Source organism: Vanellus vanellus (genome assembly GCF_965231255.1).
Source record: "Vanellus vanellus genome assembly, chromosome: 10".
Lineage (NCBI taxonomy): Eukaryota > Metazoa > Chordata > Aves > Charadriiformes > Charadriidae > Vanellus > Vanellus vanellus.
This window is the reverse complement of record NC_138915.1, coordinates 16,073,065-16,096,117: the sequence shown is the minus strand read 5'-3', so window position 1 is coordinate 16,096,117 and position 23,053 is coordinate 16,073,065. Positions and strand designations below refer to the sequence as shown.

Here is a 23,053-nt window from a genome sequence, read left to right as displayed (position 1 = left end):
TGCCAGGGGCTTTACTCATCTCTCTAGTTCAGTGACCTGTTGCTTAACCCATTGAATACACTTGCAAAACTATTATGCACAGCTCAAGATGAAAGCAGCCTTTGAGGATTTTCTTCTGCTCACTCTCATTGAAGGAAGAGATAATAGAGACAGGAAATAATCTCATGCAAGTTACACCCATGTACAGTTCAGAGATACTAAATTTTTAAGCTGAAAAAGACAAGATGACAGGTGAGAATATTAACTAAGGACAGAAGAAAAACATCCACTCAGAATTTTTAATCATACGGTACCTTATGAACATTATGTCAGCACATAGTAGGTAACAGAGAAAGCAGCAAAATTTTTAACAGAATGGAAGTTCCATTTTTTTGGAAAATGTTATATCCAAAAGAGATGCTATCCCAGATTATACATGAGCTTAGAAAAGTCATCTAAACCAACATCTAAAGGAAGACTGCCCTGTGGCTAACAAAATTTATCTCATGTAGTAAAGCAAAAAGTAGTCCAAAAGGACAAATCACAACAATGAATACACTGTATTTTTTGTTGACCAAAGCCAACCTTTGTCTTCATCAATCCACTCCTTTAATTCAAGGGAAATTGAAGAAATTTAAGGAAGGTTTAATCTGAACAAAGATGTAAAAAATAAACAAACAAAAATATCCGCACATTCCCAAAAAACTCAATAAAAAAGTTATTCTTTTCTTCAAAAACTAAGAATAAATACTGCATTCCAAAGAAATGGGTGGGGTTTTTTTGGTCAAAGAAAAACAGCGTATTAACTTGTAAATATTTTCGTTCTCCAAAACTCTTCTGTTTTTCTGGAACAGACATAAGATATGATTTTTTTTGCAAACAGCTAACTAGATCTACTGAGTTTTATGGAATGGGCAATCATTCCACGTTGTATACTAGCAGTCTTAATTTTATACAAGATGTACAGCAACTAAAGTGGACATTTACTTAAGTATCCATTAAAGTTTAGAGAATAGAATTTAATTTCATCACAGAAAAATTGCAAGGTAGAATTTAATGCCATTTAATAAAAGGTACAGTGAAGTTTCACAGATTTCACGAGAAACACAATGCAGTTCTTCCTGAGGAAAAAAGCATTCAGAGTCCTAATACAGTTGGAATTCCAATCACATGAAATTATGCTATTAGATGGTGTATATTTCTGAACTGCAAATTTTCACTGTCACAAAGCACAACATTTTCTTGCCAGGAAGTTAAGAAGAGCTGACATGCAGCCCAATATTCAGCAGTGATTTTGCTGCACAGGATTCCATGGGAAAGGTAAGGGAAGTAGAAGGGGAGGGGCTGAATTGGAAAGGATGTAGTGTAGCTCAAGAAGTTACCCAGGTCAGGGAAAAAGACAGTAAATTCTTTTCCCTTCCTGTTTCTCACTTTCCCCGTTCCTTTAGGTGCAGCCTACTCATGATGCTGCCCTATAGGACTGGCCGCTTTCTCTGTCATGCAATGCTTCCTCTCGTCCTCCAAAACCCCATCCTCATAATCTTGCTGGGGAAGGTAGGAAGCCTGATGAGAAGGTGAAGAGGGAAGGACAGGGACCAAGTCCTGAGCCAGTGAGAAGACGACTCAGAGGAGAGCCTTTAGAGTACTACAGCTGGCTTCCTGTTTACTGATCCTTTTATCAGCAACAGGAGGAGATGATATTTATATGACAAGGAAGATGAGTTTGCATATTTGCATTCGGTGCATTCTTCTGGATAATAAATATTGCAATTATGGCAGCAATAATATCAGTTGTACCTAATATTTATTAACAAATGCTGAACCGTATCAATATGAACAGCTGTTAAATTTATCTTTAGACTACATATACAAAATCAGAACTAAAAAAAAATATATTTTTTTGGTAGCCTGAAGAAATAATAAAAACAAGCCATAAATTCATTTGCTAAAATAATACAATACAGTAAATCTTAGCTCTGTTGTGACTTTCTGGAGTCAAAGGACTCCAGAGTGCTTTACAAATTGCAATATAGACATGAGGATTCAGCAGGTTAATGAATGCTTAATTTGTTAACTTATATTGGTAGTTTGTAGTGGTTCGTTTGAAGACTGCAGAATAAAGTAATTTAAATTGACAGAACAAGAGGGAATGGCTTCAAGCTCCAACAGGGTAGATTTAGACTGAACATTAGGGAAGAATTTTTCACAGAAAGAGTGGTCGGGCATTGGAATAGACTGCCCAGGGAAGTGGTTGAGTCACCATACCTGGATGTGTTTAAGAGACATTTAGATGTGGTGTTGGGGGATATGGTGTAGGGGAGAACTTTGTAGAGTAGGGTATACAGTTGGACTCGATGATCCCAAGGGTCTCTTCCAACCTAGACAATTCTATGTTTCTATGATTCTATGATTCTCAATATGCTCTAACACAACAAAGTTACTCATGAAAACATTGTGTATGTTTGGATAAAGACAGCCTCATGTTTGCTTTGCTGTAAAGCATCCTAACATAACTATCGGTTTAAAGAATTCAAAGCAAACAAGATAGCCTAAATATTTGGAAGACAGGAGTAATACATAGCCTGTCTCATGGTTAAATTTCTGAAGCGGGTATCACAGGCCAGTGTAAATATGTCAGTCCTAACAACTGCAGTGTGTTCAATGCAAAATTCCAGGCCCTCTCCTGAAATACTGCATGACTGGAGCCCAAGACAGGACTACAACAAATAACTGAGATGCTCATACCTCAGCTGGGCTTCACAACTGCACAGTGCTCTATAGAGATGGATGGACATACTATGCTTGGATCCAGGTGCAGTATATCATTTCAGGAGTAAGCTAAACCATTTTTATAAGTTGCTTCTGGATCTGGAAAGGTGTTTCTGAAACAAACGTTGGTGTGCACTGTGCAGATACATGAGCTAAATTTGGTCTAACTTAGAGAATCTATACATGGTTTTCACCTTGCATTATAGTCAGAGCATAAAGGGTACCAAAAGTTCAGATTCAATGGTCACTTCACTTCCTTAGTGCAGTGGAACTCAATACTGCAACATAGATTTATGCATCCTTTTATATCCTGGGCATACTGCCAATATTACATTACCTAAATATCCATTTTATATGGTAACTCTGCATCCTCACAGCAATTTCTGAAATCAGTATAATTGTTTAATTTTAGGTTCCAAATCAACATTCCTTCCAAAGCATTACTCTAGTGGTGGATCTATGCAATTCCCAATTTTGTAAAACTTCTTCCGTCTGTCTGCTAATTTAAACTACTGTTAAGTAAGAGCCTTTTTTTTGGTACGTATTTATGTATGTATGCTTAGAAAATAAAGCAATGGGTAAGTGACACTGTGTATCTCAATTTCACCTTCCATCATGCCATACTTGCTTGCTCACAACACTCTTCCCTTTACTAAAGACGATTAAGATCCTGTATCTCCATTTTCCAAAGCATTTATCTGGGTTGAAATTTTGACCTTTTTCCAAAAGTTGTTCTGGGCATGTGTTAAGTGTAGAGGAATTCAATTGAAATTTTATTATAACAGTTCTGCAATTTTGACTTCCAAAAAAACCTAACAAAAAAAAAAAAACAAACCCACACCCTCCAACCAAACTAGTTGTGGGGTTTTTTTTAATACAAAAGTAGCAAAAGTTGTTTTACGGTAATTTGGTTAGGTAAACTTTTTGAAGTATCTTCTTTGAATTAACCTTAGTCTTGTAGAATGAATTCTCTGTAGAATAAAATCTCATTATCCAAATAAGTAAATATATTGAAATGCTTATGAAAATCCTGATAACACCTTTAGATACTAAGAAAATGAGATTATATACTTAAAACTTAAATTTCTATCCAGGAACACAACTATCTGTTATTTTTCTCTTCCCTTTTGATATCAAAATGCTGTTAAATATTATTTGATATTTAAAATTTTCATTCTGGGTAGCTATCTTTCAGGATAGATATGCCAAACCGTATTTGCTTCACTTTTCATAATTCTTTCAGTATTCAAAGTGGAAAGAGATTGTTAATATGAATGATTATGTACTGGCAAGAACCTACAAAACCTGTGTCAGCAACTCTTATATATTTGTTGACTCAGTTCCTCTTGTATACTTAAAAGGTGGTTGACAAAGTGCCTGAGATATTCAGATTCCTATGACTGTCTCCTGAAGGACAACAAAAGTCTGTCTCTAATGCTGTTCAGAAGATTTATGGTGATAAAAGAATTTATACCACTCTGTCAGTCCATGAATAATCATTTTACATGTGTCCTCCTTTGTAATTACTGAACATTGAGTTTATGAAACAGGTGCTGCACTGACTTTTTGGATAGACCAACCACTGCTTGTAATGTTATCTCCTCCCATGATACTGCCTTTTTTCCAGTTTCCTGCATTGACCCTGTACAGTTGACATGTCATTAGTTTTTTTCATATTTATTATGTTATCATACAATATTTTATTACTAATTTATCACGTTTGTTTCAAATAGTTGCATTTCTTTTAATACACAATAAAAGCCACAAAATCAACTGCTCTGAGTCTCTGTGACCTACGAACAGAAAACAGTCGACAAAAATAACTTAAAACTGCATATTAAAGACAAAATAATATTTTTATACTGTGCAGCTGTTGTTTTCTTGTATAGAGTGATTTACAAACTGCTACACAGAACACAAAGGTCATATGACAGTCATGCAAGATAACATATCTTCAGTTCTGAAGTCACAGTGAGTATGTGACACATTAATCTTCAAGAAAAACACCATTTTTATTTTTGAAAGAGTATCCACTTCAGGACTATTGACTTCTGACTACTTTGGTGAGATTCATATGTTGCCCAACATCTGCCTTTTGATACTTTTCCCTGAAGGTATGACCTTTGTCATTGCTAGGCTAGAAAGGCAATTGATCTGATTCAATTTGGTGATTTCTTATCAAACTCCAAGTGTTAAATTCTGGTTTAACTGAATTAAACAGCAACTTTTACCTCGACTTTGCCACAAAATTTATTTTGCCTTAGCAAACTTTAAACAGAGGTTGCGTTGATGAGGAAAAATAAATCATGTGACAACAGGCTTGACTCTGGGAACCTAACCAACAAGTACCATTACTTAAAGGGTCCAACTAGCATCTTACTCCATATGACCCGTTTCCATTTCTTCAGAAGTCAGATGAGTCAATAGACAATCATCACTCTTCCCAAAATTAACCAAAACCAGCTGATTCATCTGCCAAGTTATGAAATATTGTTTGGTTTTTTTGCAGACTTGCAAAATAATTTTCCAATTCATCCTAGTAAACTAGATACAGTTTTTCTCCCTGAATTTGAAATAATTTTCTTTGACTTTGTGATCCTGATAATCTACCTAAGAGATTATGGACAGAATAAACTTCTCCTGCTAAACAATCACATGACTTGATTTATAAACTACTTGACTTTCTCTGAAGTTCAGGAAAAAGACCTTCCACCTTTTCCAAAAATACTAACTTCACAAGAGGCATAGGAAAGGGAAATGTAAATTTTCTGAAGATAGAAGAAAATTATTTGAACTTCCAACTATCAAATGCTGACAGCTTGCAGCAACAGAGATGAATCGCTAGCTATATTTCAAATGTATCCCCTTAGGCGAACCTTACTCAGCTTTCAGACGATGCAAATGCAGTCATCTCCCAAGATTTTGCAGAGAGAGAAACACCAAGAAGCAGCTCCAAATGCATAAAAGTCTAAAGTAAGTTGCTACAAGTCCTGCTTTTTCACTTATATCTTTCTAGGAGGAAATTCACCATGATTAGAAAATAAATACACTTTGAAAAGCTTCCAAACCAAATGGGGGGAGTTCAGTAAAAAACTGCCCTGAAGATATTAAGGATTGAGCACAAAATACTTTGAAGCTACCACTCTGTGTCATGAGAATGGAGCAGTCCGCCCCCAGTCATTCGTGCAATGAATTATATAGCCTACATAGTTTTCAGTCCAAAATATTTCCTCTATTATCACCATGAACAAATTCGTATTACTAGACTGTGGCCATGGTAATGAAATTTAAATAAACAGTAACTCAATTAAACTGGTCACAAGACACAGCAATTGAAGTGGAAATATAAAAGGATATAAACTAATCTATAATTAATTATTATCAGAGGCTGAGTATGGGAACCTTATGAACCTTTGAAAAAGGTCAAATTAAACTATTACCCAGTGAGATTGAGTAATTAAGAGCACTATTTTACTTAAAGCATCTGATATCAAGTGGTCCTTTCCTTGCATTTTCCCATTCTGTCTAGACTGTTCCTACGTGAAAGCTACCGTGATACTGACATTAAGCAACTTTCTTGGATTATAAAATACAGTATTAAAACATAAAGTAGAAAGAATATGCCTCTAAACTTGTATTAATCCTAAAAGGAAAAGATTTTATTTACACGCACTTTATGTAATAAGGTTTTTTGTTATGTACTTACGTGATAAAGTGGAACTGTATTGTTTTCTGCTAGAGAGAAATTCAAGACATCTTGCTGGCCAGGTTCAAGCTTAACATTAATAGTAGATGTCAACACAGGCGGACTAATGGGGTAGTTTGGACTGCTTGTGGTTTTGCCCTTTTTTCTTGACCTACGACCTGCATCCCTTTTGTTGTCTTTTTGTGTCAAAGGCTCTTCTTGGATAACCAGTATCTTGTCATCACTCAGATACCGCAGGAGTGAATTCTCAGAGTCAGTTGTTGGAGGGGAAAAAAAGCAAAAAGAAACATTAGTAAGAGGAAACAAGCAGAGAACCATCTTAGCCACATCTCCATTGTCAGCTTGGTTCATTCCCCACTTCACCTAAGACTCTTTCCTCTCCAAACTTATTTATACCAAGGTTCCAATCAAGAGCAAACTAAGTAGTTGGCACAAAACCTAGGCACAGAAAAGATGATGGTGCATACCCAGGACCTAGTATGACAGATAGTATGAAGCTAGTCCACATCATATGGCCTGTGTAACAAAGAAAATATAAATACAGCCTTCCAAAAGGCTGTATTTTGTTTCAGTGAAATGTCAGTGAAACATCAAAGATCATCACTTGGTACTATTAAACTGGAAAGAGTCATGTGTATGTCAAATGAATTGTGAGGGTGAGGGCTTGCACTGGACTTAGTACCACATTTACTGACACCCCCTGTGATCTGAGGTGCTAGTGAGCATAAAATATTTGTAAATTGTATCAGTACGGGAGCATCTCTGGAACTATTCCAGAGACACGAACTGTAATTTCAAGGAACCTGACAAACTGGAATAATGGTCTTAAAGAGATGTGCAGTATACTTTGGCACACTTTCAAAATGGGAACAGGCCAGGCAACAAGTCTGAGGAAAGGAATATGTTTGTAACAGTGAAATGCAAACTACACATAAATCAACAAATTTGGAATAAATCAGAAAAGGCTTGTGCCTTAAGTGAAAGATGTTTTCTCTTGGAATGGAAGATCAATGAAAAAGGTACTTTAAAATCCAGTATTAATTTTCAAGAGTATCGTTCAATTTTGTCACATTATAAGTAATCAAGTTGAACTCCTCTCAGCTACCCCAACTGGGCCTAAATAAATACCATTTTTCAGAATCTTTTAAGAATTTTTAACAGTTGGCATAACAACAAACGTATTTGCATATTCAAAGAACATTCTTTTTAATTATATAATTGCTTTTTAGCAGAGGGGAAAAAAAGGAAAAAAAAGAACTTTGCTATCAACATGCTTCTTCCAAAGTTCATAATTCCTACTGGAATCAACAGAAATTTATATGATTAGGTCTGCTGGTCTGAACACTGACAGTGCAAATGCTGTTTCTGGTTTCAAATATTCATTCATACTAATCAAAATGTGTTTCAAAGGACATTACATCTATAACATCACTTATTGTTTTCTAGAATTGTGCAGATTAAGAACTGATTGCTATTAACATATATCTGAATCTTATAAAGAAAGATAAACATCAAGATGAAAAAGACTTACAATAGAATTAGAGAGAGCCAATCCCTCCTACTAATACAAACTTTTTAATTTTTGGAAATGGAAACGCAAAACCTCAGATAATAAATGTGGCACTCAAGAAAAATAGATTTAGTTCCTGTGATGATATCTTCATGCTTCTTGAGTAACAAAGAAAAAATTTTTGAAGAACAGCAGAGGAAAAAAAATACTCACCTCTGCTTCCCCTCTTGTACACGTTTTGTTCTTTTGACTCCCCTATCCAACTGTACTCAGTAGGCATAGAAACGGGCCTTAAATCTCCTGGAAACAATTCAAGAAAAACCAATGTAAATTTTGAAGACTAAAAATAGAAGGCTGTAGAGTAAGTAATACCTATAAACTACAGGTATGACATCACCCTTCAGAGCAATCCTTTTTATCAGCAGCTATACATTATTAAAGCTGTAGCATTCAGGATCAATTAAACATCATATATGATGGATTCTCCTCTTCATTATACAAATCTGAAGGAGAGTACCACTTTGGTGAAATCACTTGCAAATATAAAGCAGATTACAGTTAATTTCAAATGTCTTAGAAAACATGGAGTGCAGTTTGGTAGCAACAACAACAAAGATTTGGGCATTAGGGTCGTAACTAGTATGATTTTATGGCACTATGGCTGTAAGATATCAATGTGCATTAGTCATTCCCTACTATAGTATCAGCAGAACACTGATAGCAGACCATTAAAAAAGGAATACTACAAAAATGGCTATAGAGCATTAGCACTTTGGCCTTGTCAGTGTGCATTAGCATCCCAAAATACACCCTCTAGATTATGGGTTACATTCTGTCTGACCCATAAAGCCAAAGATTCCTTTTTGCATATGCCAGCTGACTCAATTTAGCGTGTTTCTTTAGCACTTGAGCAATTTTTTTAAAGTTGTTCGCTACTGTCCTCTTTCTAGAATAATAGAATAATTCTAGAATTTGAATGTGAACAAGAGTTTGTATTTCATTATCGATTTCCCCAGGTTGATTCCATGAAAAAGTATTTTCTGTCGATTATTTGTATGCTAATATAGTTTTTCATTCACCATTCTTCCAAAATACATCTTTTTAGTTACTAAAATGTTAGGAGGATTTAAGAACAAACAGGTATATAAGACAAGTATGCTTCTGGATAACATGATTTTCTGAAAATTGAAGGTGTAACATATACATAGAGTACTGAAATTTTCCCGTATTATACTTCCATTCATACCATAAAAGTTAGTGTAAAACTAATTGTATGAAAAATACATGTAGTCTTCCTGCTTGCCTAACAGTTGAAACTACATTTAGCTACAAATGTATTATTTAACTCCTAATCTTAAATTTGGCCTTAGAAGAACAATATTAATTAAGGAAAAAAACCCAATAAATCAAACAAAAGGAAGAATCAGTAATATGGAAAAGAATGGGAAACAGGTAAAGATTATAAATTAAAAAAAAAAAGAAAATAAGAATGCACATAACAAATGAAGATCAACATAATAACTTAGCACTATTTCTGTGAAAAGAAGAAAGGTCTGAAGCTCTGAAAAGATTTGTAACACAAATGCCAGATGCCACAGCACAATTGACATAAAAATAGAAATTTAGGACAGGAAATACACAAGCCAAAACAAAGGAATTTTGCATACTGCCTTTTTTACTTCCAAGTTCTTTTCCAAAAAAATGTAACCTATAAACTGTTTTGACTTTGCAACTTGGATATTTTTGTGAGGAGTAGAAAATTATTGTGTACAAGTGTACCGGTATAAATTGAAAGAAAAAAAAATGATGATGTTTTTGCCTCTTTAACACATAAAGAGAAGGGATTTGACATGCATTGCCGCAAGAACTCTAAATAGCATAGCATGTTAGAGTCAGACTAATATTAGAGTATAACTCTTGGTAAAAAAAAAAATGCACTGCCATGCAACGCATAGCAATGATAAATACAAGCTTAATATTCACAAATGGTTTGAGAAAATTGACTTCTTATTTGCCTCCTTGAATTTTGCATATATTATCAATACTGAGGGTCTCATCTGCCTGAGTATCCTTCCACCTACCAGCTGCAACAGAATCCAATTCCTACTATTCACTTTAATTCTGGTAAGGCCATGGCAGCAATTTCTGAACTGTGGTTTGTGTGAGTCCTAGCAATAATGAAAGTGTCTGCTCAACCATGAAAGACTTCAGAAGTTTTATTTTGCTTACTTTGCCCATGGCTATCTGGTTCCAGCATCAGATACGTGTTTATTTGATCTACCATAAATCCTGTCCTTCCACCGAAAGACGTGTTGTCACTTTGGTGTTTCAAATGTACATCTTTAAGTCAAAAAGTACAAAACATTCAAAACATTATACTGCAGGAGAAAATAATTTGGATTTGGAAGTCTGTTAATTGACAGATTAATTTAATCTGTAGTTTAAAAAATTCTGGTTTAACAACTGCTTTTAAAACAAAGGCATATTCCTGACACTTAAAAATCAAATTGCTTCTAGATTTTCAAAGTTACAGAAAATCAGAACTGTCCATCATAAGCACAAGAAAAATTTTGTGTGCTACTAGGATCAGGCACAGAGCCTAACGTTTTAAGCCATCATGCAGCATGAATTTATGAAAGCGAGCCAAATACATCCATATGGCTCCAATTTTAATCACAATTAATCTTTCATTCTAATTTTATTATAAAATGATATCACCTATCAGGGAGATAAAGACTGAGTATTACTAGTCTTAATACGGAATCCTATTCTACGTCATTACAGCTCTTTCAAGCATCAAGTATATGGCTGTACAAGTTACTAAAAATATCCTACATATAACAAAAGTCTATTAATATTTCCCTATTCTGAAAAGATAGTGTATGTATAGGTAGACACGACCCTGTCCATTTTACAATTGATATTTTGCCATTTTTTTTTCCATAAAGCCAGCTGTATTTAGCAAAATAGAAAAACAGGTCAAAATTTCTGTTTACTTGATAAACATAAGCTAAGATTTCTTTCAAACTTTTAGAATGACAAAAACAGAACAACACTTGGAAAGTTGGATGTTCTTTCTTGGGAAAGTCTAGCTACAGTGAATTATCACTCTCTAGCTGCAGTGAATTATCACTGACGTAATTTGAAATACCCTGGCAGCTGTCATATTTTCAGACTTGAATTCTACCCTCTCAGCTCTTGAAACAGCAGGTGAAACTACTTAACTGTCACTCATTAGCTGAGCTCAGCCAAAAGGTAACACAGTCGAAATCTTCGCCCAGGTAAGTTACATAAACTATGCTATAGATATCTCACATGTAATAAGAAAACCTCAGAAAACATTTATTGAGAGAAGAAAATGCTTGTACATCTTGACTATCAAAATCTGTTTTGGCATCTGGGGCTGTCAGTTGCCCTCTCTTCTAACATATATGGTGGTAAGAACACCTCAGTCTAAGAACAGGGAAGAGAAAGCCACATTGTCTCTAAGTACTAACAGTTGAAAGAACCATGGGAAACTACATGTAATAACAACCATGGTATCAAATCCCGCACCAGAGTAACCGGTTCTATGGCAGACCAACAAAATCAGTGCCTGGAGTGCTTAAAGATTTTTCTTTTTTTTTCCCCCCAGCTGTGTTCCATTTCAGCTGTTATTGGGCCTTCCACTATAACTGCCTTTGGTATTATCTCCATTGAACTGCAGCATGTTTTTATTACCTGTGTTCTTCAAAGACACATTTTTCTTTACTACTTTAAGCTTGTGAGAGGTTTTCCCTTTCCTAGATATCAAAGACCAAAAAATTTAGGAACCTTTTTTAAAAAAATGAGAGAAAGGAAAAACCTTCATCTCAGAGTAGGTGAATGAAGTACTGATTGATGGCATCACACACATACATACGTATAAACATAGAACCTACCCACATACAGAATGCTATGATCAAAAGGAGGAGTCATTGCTTTGTCTCTTTTTTTTTTTTTAAGTCTGTAAACTTTAAAAAAAATAATTTACTGCCTTGAAAATAAGACCACTGCAAATGCATTACTGTATATCATTAGCATTCTTCTAAAATTCACCAAACACCAAGAAAATCAGTTCTAACAGATAAACAACAAAAATTTTCATCAATTCATTTTCAGCAATACCTTTTACACAGTTACATATACTCATATACACACACATATATGTTTGTGTAACTGTACACCCGTATGGATTTACATACACATGGAATTTCTATATAAACCCAGAATTTATTATTTTTCAATAACATCTTATATATTTAAGCAGTCTTCATTCTAAGATTTTGAAATATATTTCTAGTGTTAACAATGCATTGCAGGATACTACTGGTATAATTATATCAATTTAATACAGCACAGAATTTGGGAGTGTCTTATACCTTATAGATACTTTTAGACCACAAGCAAGTCTGTTCAGGCCCTCCATTGAAGTTTAATAGTACAGAACACTGCAACTAAAATAATCTCCAAGAGCTATGAATAAAATTGAGTAAAATCTAGATGCTAGCTATTGAAATAATATGAAGTTAAGCCTAATTCAAAATTTTATGTGTGCACTGCAGTATGAATAACTTCTGATCCTGAATGTTACCTTGTAATTACACTATTCCTTCACATAAACCTCTGTCTAGTATTCAGAGCCAACAGGTCATGGTCTAACAAAGAATGACAGATATTTGGGGCTGTTGCAGTGTTAATAGCACAATTTATAAATCCAGTCAATTTAGAAATGTTACAGCAATTAAGCCTACCATGAGTGGGTGTTTTTTCTCTTCTCCGCACTCCTGTAGCTCTGCTTCTCTCATAGTCAGAGCCCACAGGGTGGCCTTCACCTTCAATTAAGGTGTAGTATTTCCCACTTTCATGCTCCAGAAAATAGTTTGGAGACTCAGAGCCTTTCATTCCAGGTTTTCCAAATTTGCTGATGTCATCACAAGACATTATTCCAATTTCATCCCTAAAAACAGTAAACCAGAAGATTATGGAGAAATTGACCACTCTAGGATAAAGCATACAACTGTCTCTCCCAAACGCTACAAATGGAAAGTCCTGTAATCGAAAAGCGATATGTGTGAACTTTTGTAAAAGTGATTCAATTCAACAAATGTAAATTAATGAAATCATCATTAGGTTCCATTTTAACAGTAAGACAAACATAGTTATTCAGGAGTTTTCTAATATTTGAAAGGGAGCATAAGGAATTGGTATAACATGAGAAAGCAAGGGGTGACCTTTCAGAAATGCTTGCTTTAGAATAAGATACAAGCAGTCACATAAAAGTAAATAAAGCTAAATGAATAAAGACTTCTTTAAATGCTTTCTTGCTTTAGGACTAAACCCAGATTTTGCTTAACTGGTAACTAACTAAGTGAAAGTTAAGTCTCTCAAAATAGCGATAAGCTGCATAATGTATTTCTAGCTCTTAATTTTATTAAATATTTAGTTTGATTGTGGGGTTTTTTGTTTGTTTTTATTAATCTAGTGAAATTAAAGTGTAAAATTTTATTTTTCAAATCCTCAAATTCGTTAGGACATAAATACCTGGGGCCATAAAGTCCTGACATAGGAGACAGAATGAAAACATCCTGGAGTGCAGAGTTCTCCGTTTTTGAGGGTATGCCCATTGTACTTGTTGGTGTTGTAGAGCTGCTTGTTGGACTGGTTGGAATTACAGGCTGTAAAAAAAAAAAAAAAAAAAAAAAAAAAAAAAAGCACATGAATACATTAATGTTTTCTACACTACAAGTAACAACAAAGTCAAGACTAGTTATGAAAGAAACTGATAAAAGACTAGTACTGAAAAGTGAAATTAATTTAAAAGCCATCTCATTGAAAAATCTGAGACTCTGAATCAAAATATGATTTTTAACCAATGCAGAAAATCAGGTATATGGTGAGGAAGGTCATATCCTATTAACTGCCATTAATACAAAAAATAATTGCAGAACTCTGGTATACTTGCACCAAATGAAAGTGTTCACAACCATAATGTTGGTTTCAATAGAAGATTTATTGTTAACAGGGACAGAATACCTAGATCATGTAAGAAAACAGAATTCATAGTCATCTATCGTTTCTTATTTTTTTACTGACACCATAGCCATGATGATTGTACTACGGTGATACAAATATGGTTTCTATGATGACTAGCAATGAAATATAAATTAACCTAAGCATTAAATATAAGTATCATAAATATTAAAAGTATTAATAAAGTCTGTGGATCTTTTTGGATTTTTGCTGTTTTAATATTTTAAATGAAGTTAAACATATTTTTTTTACTCAAATGCCATAGGGAAGTTCAAGTCAATAGCTATGACTACAAGCAAATATTCTGTGCAGGATACGCACATATATACACAAAGAATATCTTTCAACCAAGGTACAGTCTGTGTTTATAATCAAGAAATAAAAAATATTTTATTTAGTGTTATTGTTAAGATTACTTATATGAAGAATTCCCATTCAAATACAAAATTATGCTTAAATAGATAAAACTAGTTTTCTACAGGTGGAAGGAAAACAGTGACCTAGAAATTGGATGAAAGCTACAAATACCATTGATATTCTTTTTCTAAATACAATGCTTTCTATCTTCTAGAGATAAACACTGAAATTATTTTTATGTGATTCAACAAGTAAAAGCAATCCTAAATTCCAAAAAAGAATGTTTTTTTAATGAGAATATTGGTCTGCATAGGGGTCCAAATTATACAACTCTTCTATACTTATTGTTAAGTTTCTTATACTCTGATCAAATATTTTCAGGTTTTTCATATTATCAATATAAATAGAGAAGAAGTGACTGCCAAAGACAAGAATCACTCACTACTTACTTTCTCATATTGTTGGAAATTTCTCATATTGTTGGAAAACATTTAGAATACTACCATTATTTCTTCATTTTTCATGTGGCAGTATTAGTAAAGAGACTAAATATAAGATATTCTTCAAAAAAGGCAAGAAGGAGGACCCAGGGAACTACAGACCGGTTAGTCCCACCTCTGTCCCTGGGAAGGTAATGGAGCGACTCATTCTGGATGTCATCTCCAAACACATTGAGGAACAGGAAGTTATTGGAAGTGGTCAACATGGCTTTACCAAGGGTAAATCATGCTTGACCAATCTGATAGCTTTCTATGATGTTATAACTGGTTGGCTGGATGAGGGGAGAGTCGTAGATGTCACCTACCTTGACTTTAGCAAGGCTTTTGACACCGTCTCCCATGACATCCTCGTTAGGAAGCTGAGGAAGTATGGGCTAGATGAGGTGACAGTGAGGTGGATTGAGAGTTGGCTGCGGGACAGAACTCAGAGGGTTGTGATCAGCGGCACAGAGTCTAGTTGGAGGCCTGTAACCAGTGGTGTCCCCCAGGGGTCAATACTTGGTCCAATTTTGTTTAATATATTCATTAATGACCTGGATGAGGGGACAGAGTGTATCCTCAGCAAGTTTGCTGATGATACCAAACTGGGTGGGGTGGCTGACACCCCAGAGGGCCGTGCTGCCATCCAGCGTGACCTGGACAGGCTGGAGAGCTGGGCAGAGAAGAACCTAATGAGGTTCAACAAAAGCAAGTGCAAGGTCCTGCACCTGGGGAGGAAGAATGCTAGGCACCAGTATAGGTTAGGGGCGGACCTGCTGGGAAGTATCTCTGAGGAGAAGGATCTGGGGGTCGTGGTAGACAGTAAATTATCCATGGCCCAGCAATGTGCCCTTGTTGCCAAAAAGGCCAATGGAATCCTGGGCTGCATAGGGAAGAGTGTGGCCAGTAGGTCGAGGGAGGTCATTCTCCCCCTCTACTCTGCACTGGTGAGGCCACAACTGGAATACTGTGTCCAGTTTTGGGCTCCCCAGTTCAAGAGGGACAGGGAACTGCTGGAGCGAGTCCAGCGAAGGGCCACTAAGATGATTAAGGGCTTGGAGCATCTGCCTTATGAGGAAAGGCTGAGAGAGCTGGGACTCTTTAGCCTGGAGAAGAGAAGGCTGAGGGGAGACCTTATTATGGCGTACAAGTATCTAAAGGGAGGGTCGAAGGAGGATGGAGCCAGGCTCTTTTCAATGGTTCCCAGTGACAGGATGAGGGGCAATGGGCACAAGTTAGAACACAGGAAGTTCCGTTCAAATACACGGAAACAGTTCTTTACGGTTCAGGTGACAGAGCACTGGCACAGGCTGCCCAGGGAGGTGGTGGAGTCCCCTTCCCTGGAGATTTTCAAGACCCGCCTGGATGCAGTCCTGAGTAATGTGCTCTGGGCAATCCTGCTTTAGCAGGGGAGTTGGACTAAATGATCTCTAGAGGTCCCTTCCAACTCTGAAAATTCCGTGATTCCGTGATCCGTGATATTCTAGTAATCTCCCAACTTACCTGCAGCTGAATACAGTTTCCCATGGGTGAAAACATAAATTATCACCACCACAGAAAGACAAGCAGAAACTCCATTTCAGAATCAGAAAAGAAATTACCTATACCAAGTCTCTTGTGAATAATTTCTTTTCAATGGTTTTATATTCAGTAGTTGCCAAGGTTACAGTGTAGTCAATGAAGTTGATAATAGAAAAAAAAAGGGTGGGGAGACATAATTGTTCAATTTGCCCCCAAAGAGGGTGACAGCCATGCTGTTCCTGATAGATTTTTAAAAATATAACCTTATAGCAATGTAATCTTTTTTGCTTCAATTTAATTAATTTCTTGTCTTACCCATCCCAGAAAGTGAGAACTTTCCTTTTCATTCTTCTTTAACTTTTCATTTATTTTTACATTCTGAATACTATCTGTTTACCTTCATTTTGGCTAAAAAAAGAATAGAACTTACTTCTTCCCTCATAGCGCTTGTTTCCTAAAACACTAATAAAACTATAGTGTGCTCTGTACTTTCTTCAACTGATTAGACCAGGTGAACCCAGTGTATACCACATGTACTCAGTACCCAGCTGAGATGGTACTAATACTGAATAAAGCACAATAATTATTTCACTTATATTGTGTTTCATATTCTTATTTATGTCTCTCAGTCAAGTATTTGAGTTCCTTCCAACATGTCATTCAGCTTTTTGTTTACTGTAATTTCCACATTATTTGAATTTATTGCCATAGGAATCAATTACTACATTCTTTAAAACTTCATTTGATTATTTCAAAGTAGAATACTTTGCATTTGCTCCTCTTTAATTAATTACATTTTAGACCTTTTTTCTAGTTTTCTAAACTAATTTTTAATTCCGTTGTATTTGCAGGCCCTCCTGCTTTAGCAATGTATGTAAATTTAGTAAGCGGATCCTTCAGGTTGTCAGGAAAACATGGAGCAATAACATATGTATCACTTATATGTTGAATACTAAATGATAGGTCCTTTGTTTGAGAGTGAACCATTAACGGCTATTTGTTAGGCAAGGTTATCCAGTAATTTTCCACCCATTCAGTCTCAGTTTCACCTAGTCCTTAATTCTTTATGCCATACGTCGGTGAATGTCATGAAAAAAGGTATTAATATCAGAGTAAGATATACAGCTTCTCTCCTATCTACCAGGTCAGTTAACTGCTCACATAAGAGCATTAAATCTGTTTAATGATTTCTTCATAATAAATTCATGGGTTTTTTACTCATCTGTTACCTTCCAAGTGCTCAGAAACTGTTTGTGCAAATTGACTGACATAATTCCCTAGCTCTTGCATGTCCCCTTTCTGAAGACAAATATACTTCCCGTTTTTCTAACCTTATTTTAATTAAGCCATCTTTAACAATTTCACAATAAATACGTTTGAAAAGTAATGGCCAGAGTGCTCCACCCCCCACCTCCCCAAATACCAGCTCTTCTTGCCTTTTCAATTGGCACACTGTAATAATACCATAATAACTCATCCACTGAGTTTACAGAAACGCACACTCTTGAAGTTCACTTTCCCTATATAAGGGTTGTAAGTATTTATGAAAATACGCTGCTTCATGACTGCTCTCAGATAAGCTGTCTCCTGCTTTCTCCTTCTCAGCTTTACTTATGTTCTCTACCTTCTCTATGAAAAATACTGGTCTTCAGTGCTCTCCAAGAATTTGCCAGACATTATGTCTTTGTAACGCCTGTTTCTATCCCTTTATCAAGGGATGTACCCAATCCAAATAAACCATATTGGGTGATTCTGTTAGTTGCTCACAAGAAAACTTCTTCACTCATCTGGCCTAGGAGTCTATAATGAAGAGAAGAGAGCATCTGCTTTTTCTTCCAATATCATCACTCAGATAGTTCCAGCAAATATAATTGTTCTATGATCTGAAGCTCAGAGTGAAGGTAGCAAACATACACCTTCACTCTGAGCTCCTGATATGTCTGTGATATCAGACATGGAATTTTGGTGGGTTTAGGTATCTGCAAAATAGCACAGAGGTCTTTTAATAATGTTAAAACATTAGTTTAATAAGAGTACTTAACATAATATTTTAGTACTATGCCAAATCCAAAAAGGTAATTTTAATAAATAGTAAATATCATCCTAACCAGGTCTATCGATTAAATGGACATAGTAAATTCTTTAAGTTTTATATCTCAATTCCAATAAAATTACTTAAAGTGATTATATTGAATGTTTCTGTCCACAAATGCATGCTTGCTGAAGTGTGTGCAAATACATGCCCAGGTGAAAAAAAAATCCCAAAGAAAACACATTTTTTTATAGAGGACTTCTGAAAAGCGACACTTTAGGTATGTGCTCTACGTTATTCAAAGTTTTTTATAAGAATAGCTAACTATCAGTAAAATGATTAAGCAATGCCGAAGTACCAGAAAAAAATGGAAGACAAATAGTAAATTCGACACTCATCAGAAATAAACAATTGTTTGCCAAAGAGAAAAATTCAAACTGTTTCAGAAATAAAATACATTGCTGTGATTCTGATTGTGTTTTGCAAATAGTGGGGATAATTAAATACCATATCTATTTAAAAAGTGCTGTTCAAAACAACAAACATATGATTCCAGCGCATCCTGCAAAAAACAGGAGGACAAGATGCAGGAAGCTGGTAAAGGCCAGTGGTACAGCAACAAGAGGCTTGAACATGGATATCCCTTACCTTTTGAGGGGATATGAAGATTAAGGATGGGGTACTGAGTCTCTGCTTTCTCCCTTGAAGAAATAAACTCAATCCCCAGAATTCCCCTGATGGGTGAATTCACTGAAAACACACAGGCGTCACTCTTCTACATGGATTGCCTGTGGTAAGGGAAAATGGGGCTTTGTAACTGCATATCACCCTATAAATTCCTACAGCGTGTATTTTTTGTCAGAATAGGTTCATTCATGTCAGTGATATAGATGACTAATTCCTTATTGGACCAGCTGCTATTCAGAAAAATTAAATGTTAAACAATACAAACACTACTCACAATAAGAAACAGAACGCTTAATACGGTTAAGTATTTCTTGCATACGGGTGAATTGGTATAGCTGTGCTGCAAAACAGCAGGTATGTTCACAGTGTTTTCAAGTCTGTATTTTTACTTTTTTGAAACTTGAAATATATACCTTTTTTCATGCGTAAATAATATTTTTTGTCCTCAGAGAGAATACAATGAAATACATATGAATATGACAAAAGTCAATAAAAGTATGAGTGGCATTTAGATGAAAAGGAAATGACTGTTCACCATCTCCTCTGATATAAGATATTTAAGAGAACGGACCACAACTTACTTTCTTCTGCATTTTTTTCTCTGAGGTGTTACAAGTCTTCCCTTGCCCAAGATATTTCTTACTGAGATAGTAAAGTAAATGGGCAGGACATAATTTCAGAGTTCTTCTGAGCAATTCTGTCAGGGTGCAGCACCCAAACCATAAACTCCGAACTAACTTGAGTGGTATATGGGAAGTGGTATACACTAACTTGTTATTTTCCTTTTTTCGCTCTACAAGCATCTGCTTTCATAATGCCATAGAATTTTTCTTTTGTACAAAGCAACATGTCTCCAAATTCATCTGGTTTTCAAAATCGAAAATTAGCTACTTAGCTTGAACTATTCTGAAGATACTTATAAATTTACAAAGCACAATATGTATTTTCTAATAGGTAAAAATTATTACAAAATTGTCTCTGTTGATATAAGCTTCACTACTCATATCACCAAAATTCTATATCTCAAGGTAAATAATAAAAAAAATTATGTTCTGGATCAAGTAGTTGTAACAAGAAAGATTATTCCACTTAGAAAATTTCTCAAAATAAAGAGAAGAAAAATACAATAAATGTTGTATTTTATTTGAAAGCAGCTGCTGGTGTGCTCACTTTTATAAAAAACAGAGCACTATATGCCATTGCAGATGAATGAACCATTTTATATTGAGTGGGAAGATAATCACAGAGTTTAAAAATGAAAATAGTCTTCTAATATCATATAATGCCAACTAGAGACAAAATGAGAAAATGGTATGACTGACATGTCTCACAAAGATAACTGTAGCATAGAACTTTGGCATATGTTAACATTCTGCTTTAGTTAATTAATCATCAAGGGAAACTATATACAGCAAAGGACTACTACAACGAGACCAGGAAATAGATTTTATAAGGATTCACAGATTCTGTATCATTAATAATTCATAAATTAACTATGTGGCTAAGTTTTAAACAATCATTTTGGAAAAAATTATTATGAACACCTATAAATGCCTTAAGCAATAATAGAAAACATAACAAATTTTATTTTAAAAATTACTGCTGTGCACCAACCTGAGTTAAAAAAATATTATTTCTGGCCTCTGAATTTCAAGTTCTTAAATCCTAATTCCTTTGTTCCTTCCTCAATTATTTACTACGTTTTTTTGTGTTTGGTTTTTTGGTTTGTTTGTTTTGTTTTGTTTTAACAACACTAAGTCAGGACGGAAGAATTGTTCTGCACATTTTATTTTTCATGGTGTGTTACATATAGGTATCCATGCAGAGCAATATATGTAGAACCATATATGTAACACACCATGAAAAATAACACATCAACATACCCATATACATTATCCTTTTCTGTGGCAGTCTGACATTTGCTGAATTGTTTTCAGCTTTGGTCTATTTTAACTGAAATCTTTTTCTACAGGCTGTTGCTTAAGTGGTCATTCCATATCCTACATTCATGCAGCTGGTTACTTTTGTTTAAGTATAAAACCTTCCGTTTATGCTGAACATATTCTGCTTATTTTTGAAAGTCTGTCAATAGCCTCTGATAACTTCTGTTCTGCAAGAGCCAATTTAATCCATTAGTGGTATAAAACTCCGGAAAAACAAATAAACAAAACCAGAAGCCTTCCTACCAATTCAACAAATTAAATTGATCTAGAAAGTCTAAAAAAATGCCAAAGTCAAACAAAGGCGAGGATATTCTGCAGCCAAGAACAGGGAGAGGGAAGTGAGATCACTGCTTTCCAGCAGCATCAAGCTGTTATGTCAGCTGCCCAGGAAACACAAGCTTTAGTATCATCTTGAAATTTAATCATGCTCATTCCAAGTCATTAATGACAATAATGAATAATACTAGATCCAGGTGAGAACCGTAGGAAACAGGCAAACCCAAAACCTGCATCCTGAAACATATCCAGGTCCTAATACTTGAGCTTGCCTCTGTGGCATGAAGACTAAAGAAGACTTAAAGATACTAAGGAAGACCTAAAGTTGGTTTTCAACATCTTATTTCAAAATCTACTGTTAAGAAGTAACACTGGCAATGCTCTTTTTATTTCCTGAAGTGATTTATATTTTTATTTAAATCCCTCACTGCACTATTCTATGATATGGAAGAAAGATATACTAGTAAGGATGACACTTAAAGCACCTTTGATCCTCAAGGCTTCTTGTGTTCTGGGTCTTCAGGAGAGGGTACATCACAGAAATAGAAACTTTTGATAATTCCACACAAATAGCTTAGTGCACTTTCACTTATCTGGCTACCATAACAAAGGACGGCATGTTTTGTGGAAAATACCATGACATGTATACAGTACATATTGCTTTCACAATGAGAAAACTTCCAGAACTAGTGCTGCTTGTGAACTATGGTTCTTTAATGTACTATTATAAAGAGAGGCTCTCTAAAGAATTCCTGTTGCAAATGCCATTTCCATTTTAGCTGCCCCTGGAGGCTTCATATGAAGTTCACAAGTCGATACACAATCATCTTGCCAGAGTGAAGAATGTTATTCCTGTGCCTTTATGACAGAAAAATCTGAAGAGTTCTGAATCTCCTCTGGGTGTCATAATGCCCCTTGCCTCTCCCCCAGAGGTAGTCACAGAGAAAGGAAAGGTGGCACTAAACCCAAGTGTCAGCGCTTCCGAGCTGCAAGGATTGCACAAACTCCTTAAGTGAAGAAGCTGTGTAGGATTTAGGCACTTTGAGGAATGAAAGATTCAGGAAGTGCCGCGCAGGAAGGAAATTTGCCTAGACAGGCTTGAAGGGTTTGCTTTGTTTTGTTAATTTAAAAATTATTCAGAAACACTTTCATGTATCATGTGATCCAAACAAGAAGCTTCCACATTATGAAAAGTGCATAAACTTAGAACATTATATAGTATTAAAGATAAACATGAATAGCTACTAACTTACTCAAGAAACATTCCTTTAATAATGACATTTTGAGTTCAGCCTTTCTACTGTGAGTCAGTTTCTACTACATATGTTGATGCTGTAGGAAGAACCAGCTGTGATGTTCACAATTGATTTTTTTCATATCAACAGGTTTTCAAGGAAATGTCAGAGACATTCTTTCAACAGAAAACGTCAGAGGGTTCTATTGACATTGCTACCAAAACCTCAAACTTGATAAGATGTGGAAAAGCAGCAGACTTTTCCTGAAATTTAAGTGGTCTGACACACTTGATTCCAAACAAGTAGTTTTGACAGTCTGTGAGATAATGGAAACAGGTAGGCAATGTTGCTTTTGCCAGTCAAAGAAAGCTACTGAACCTTAGGCTGCCTTGATCTGCAGTAATACTGTCCGTAAATGTTCTTTCCTTCTACGAATTCCTGTGACTCCCAACTTCCGAAAAGAAAGGAGGAAAACAATTTTATTGATACATACAGTATTGCCACACAA

At 35.3% G+C, this 23,053-nt stretch overlaps 1 protein-coding gene across 1 annotated transcript in view; it reads right to left on the bottom strand.

Moving 5' to 3' along the window:
- The window catches only part of LOC309675922 (connector enhancer of kinase suppressor of ras 2-like), a gene marked incomplete at both ends in the record, with an annotated part of 216,230 nt that overhangs the window by 48,863 nt on the left and 144,314 nt on the right, over positions 1 to 23,053 (bottom strand). The window contains 4 exons of the mRNA XM_082488349.1: positions 6,455 to 6,708; positions 8,178 to 8,264; positions 12,737 to 12,942; positions 13,527 to 13,660. Coding sequence (XP_082344475.1) covers positions 6,455 to 6,708; positions 8,178 to 8,264; positions 12,737 to 12,942; positions 13,527 to 13,660 — 681 coding nt within the window. The remainder of the gene's footprint in view (positions 1 to 6,454; positions 6,709 to 8,177; positions 8,265 to 12,736; positions 12,943 to 13,526; positions 13,661 to 23,053) is intronic.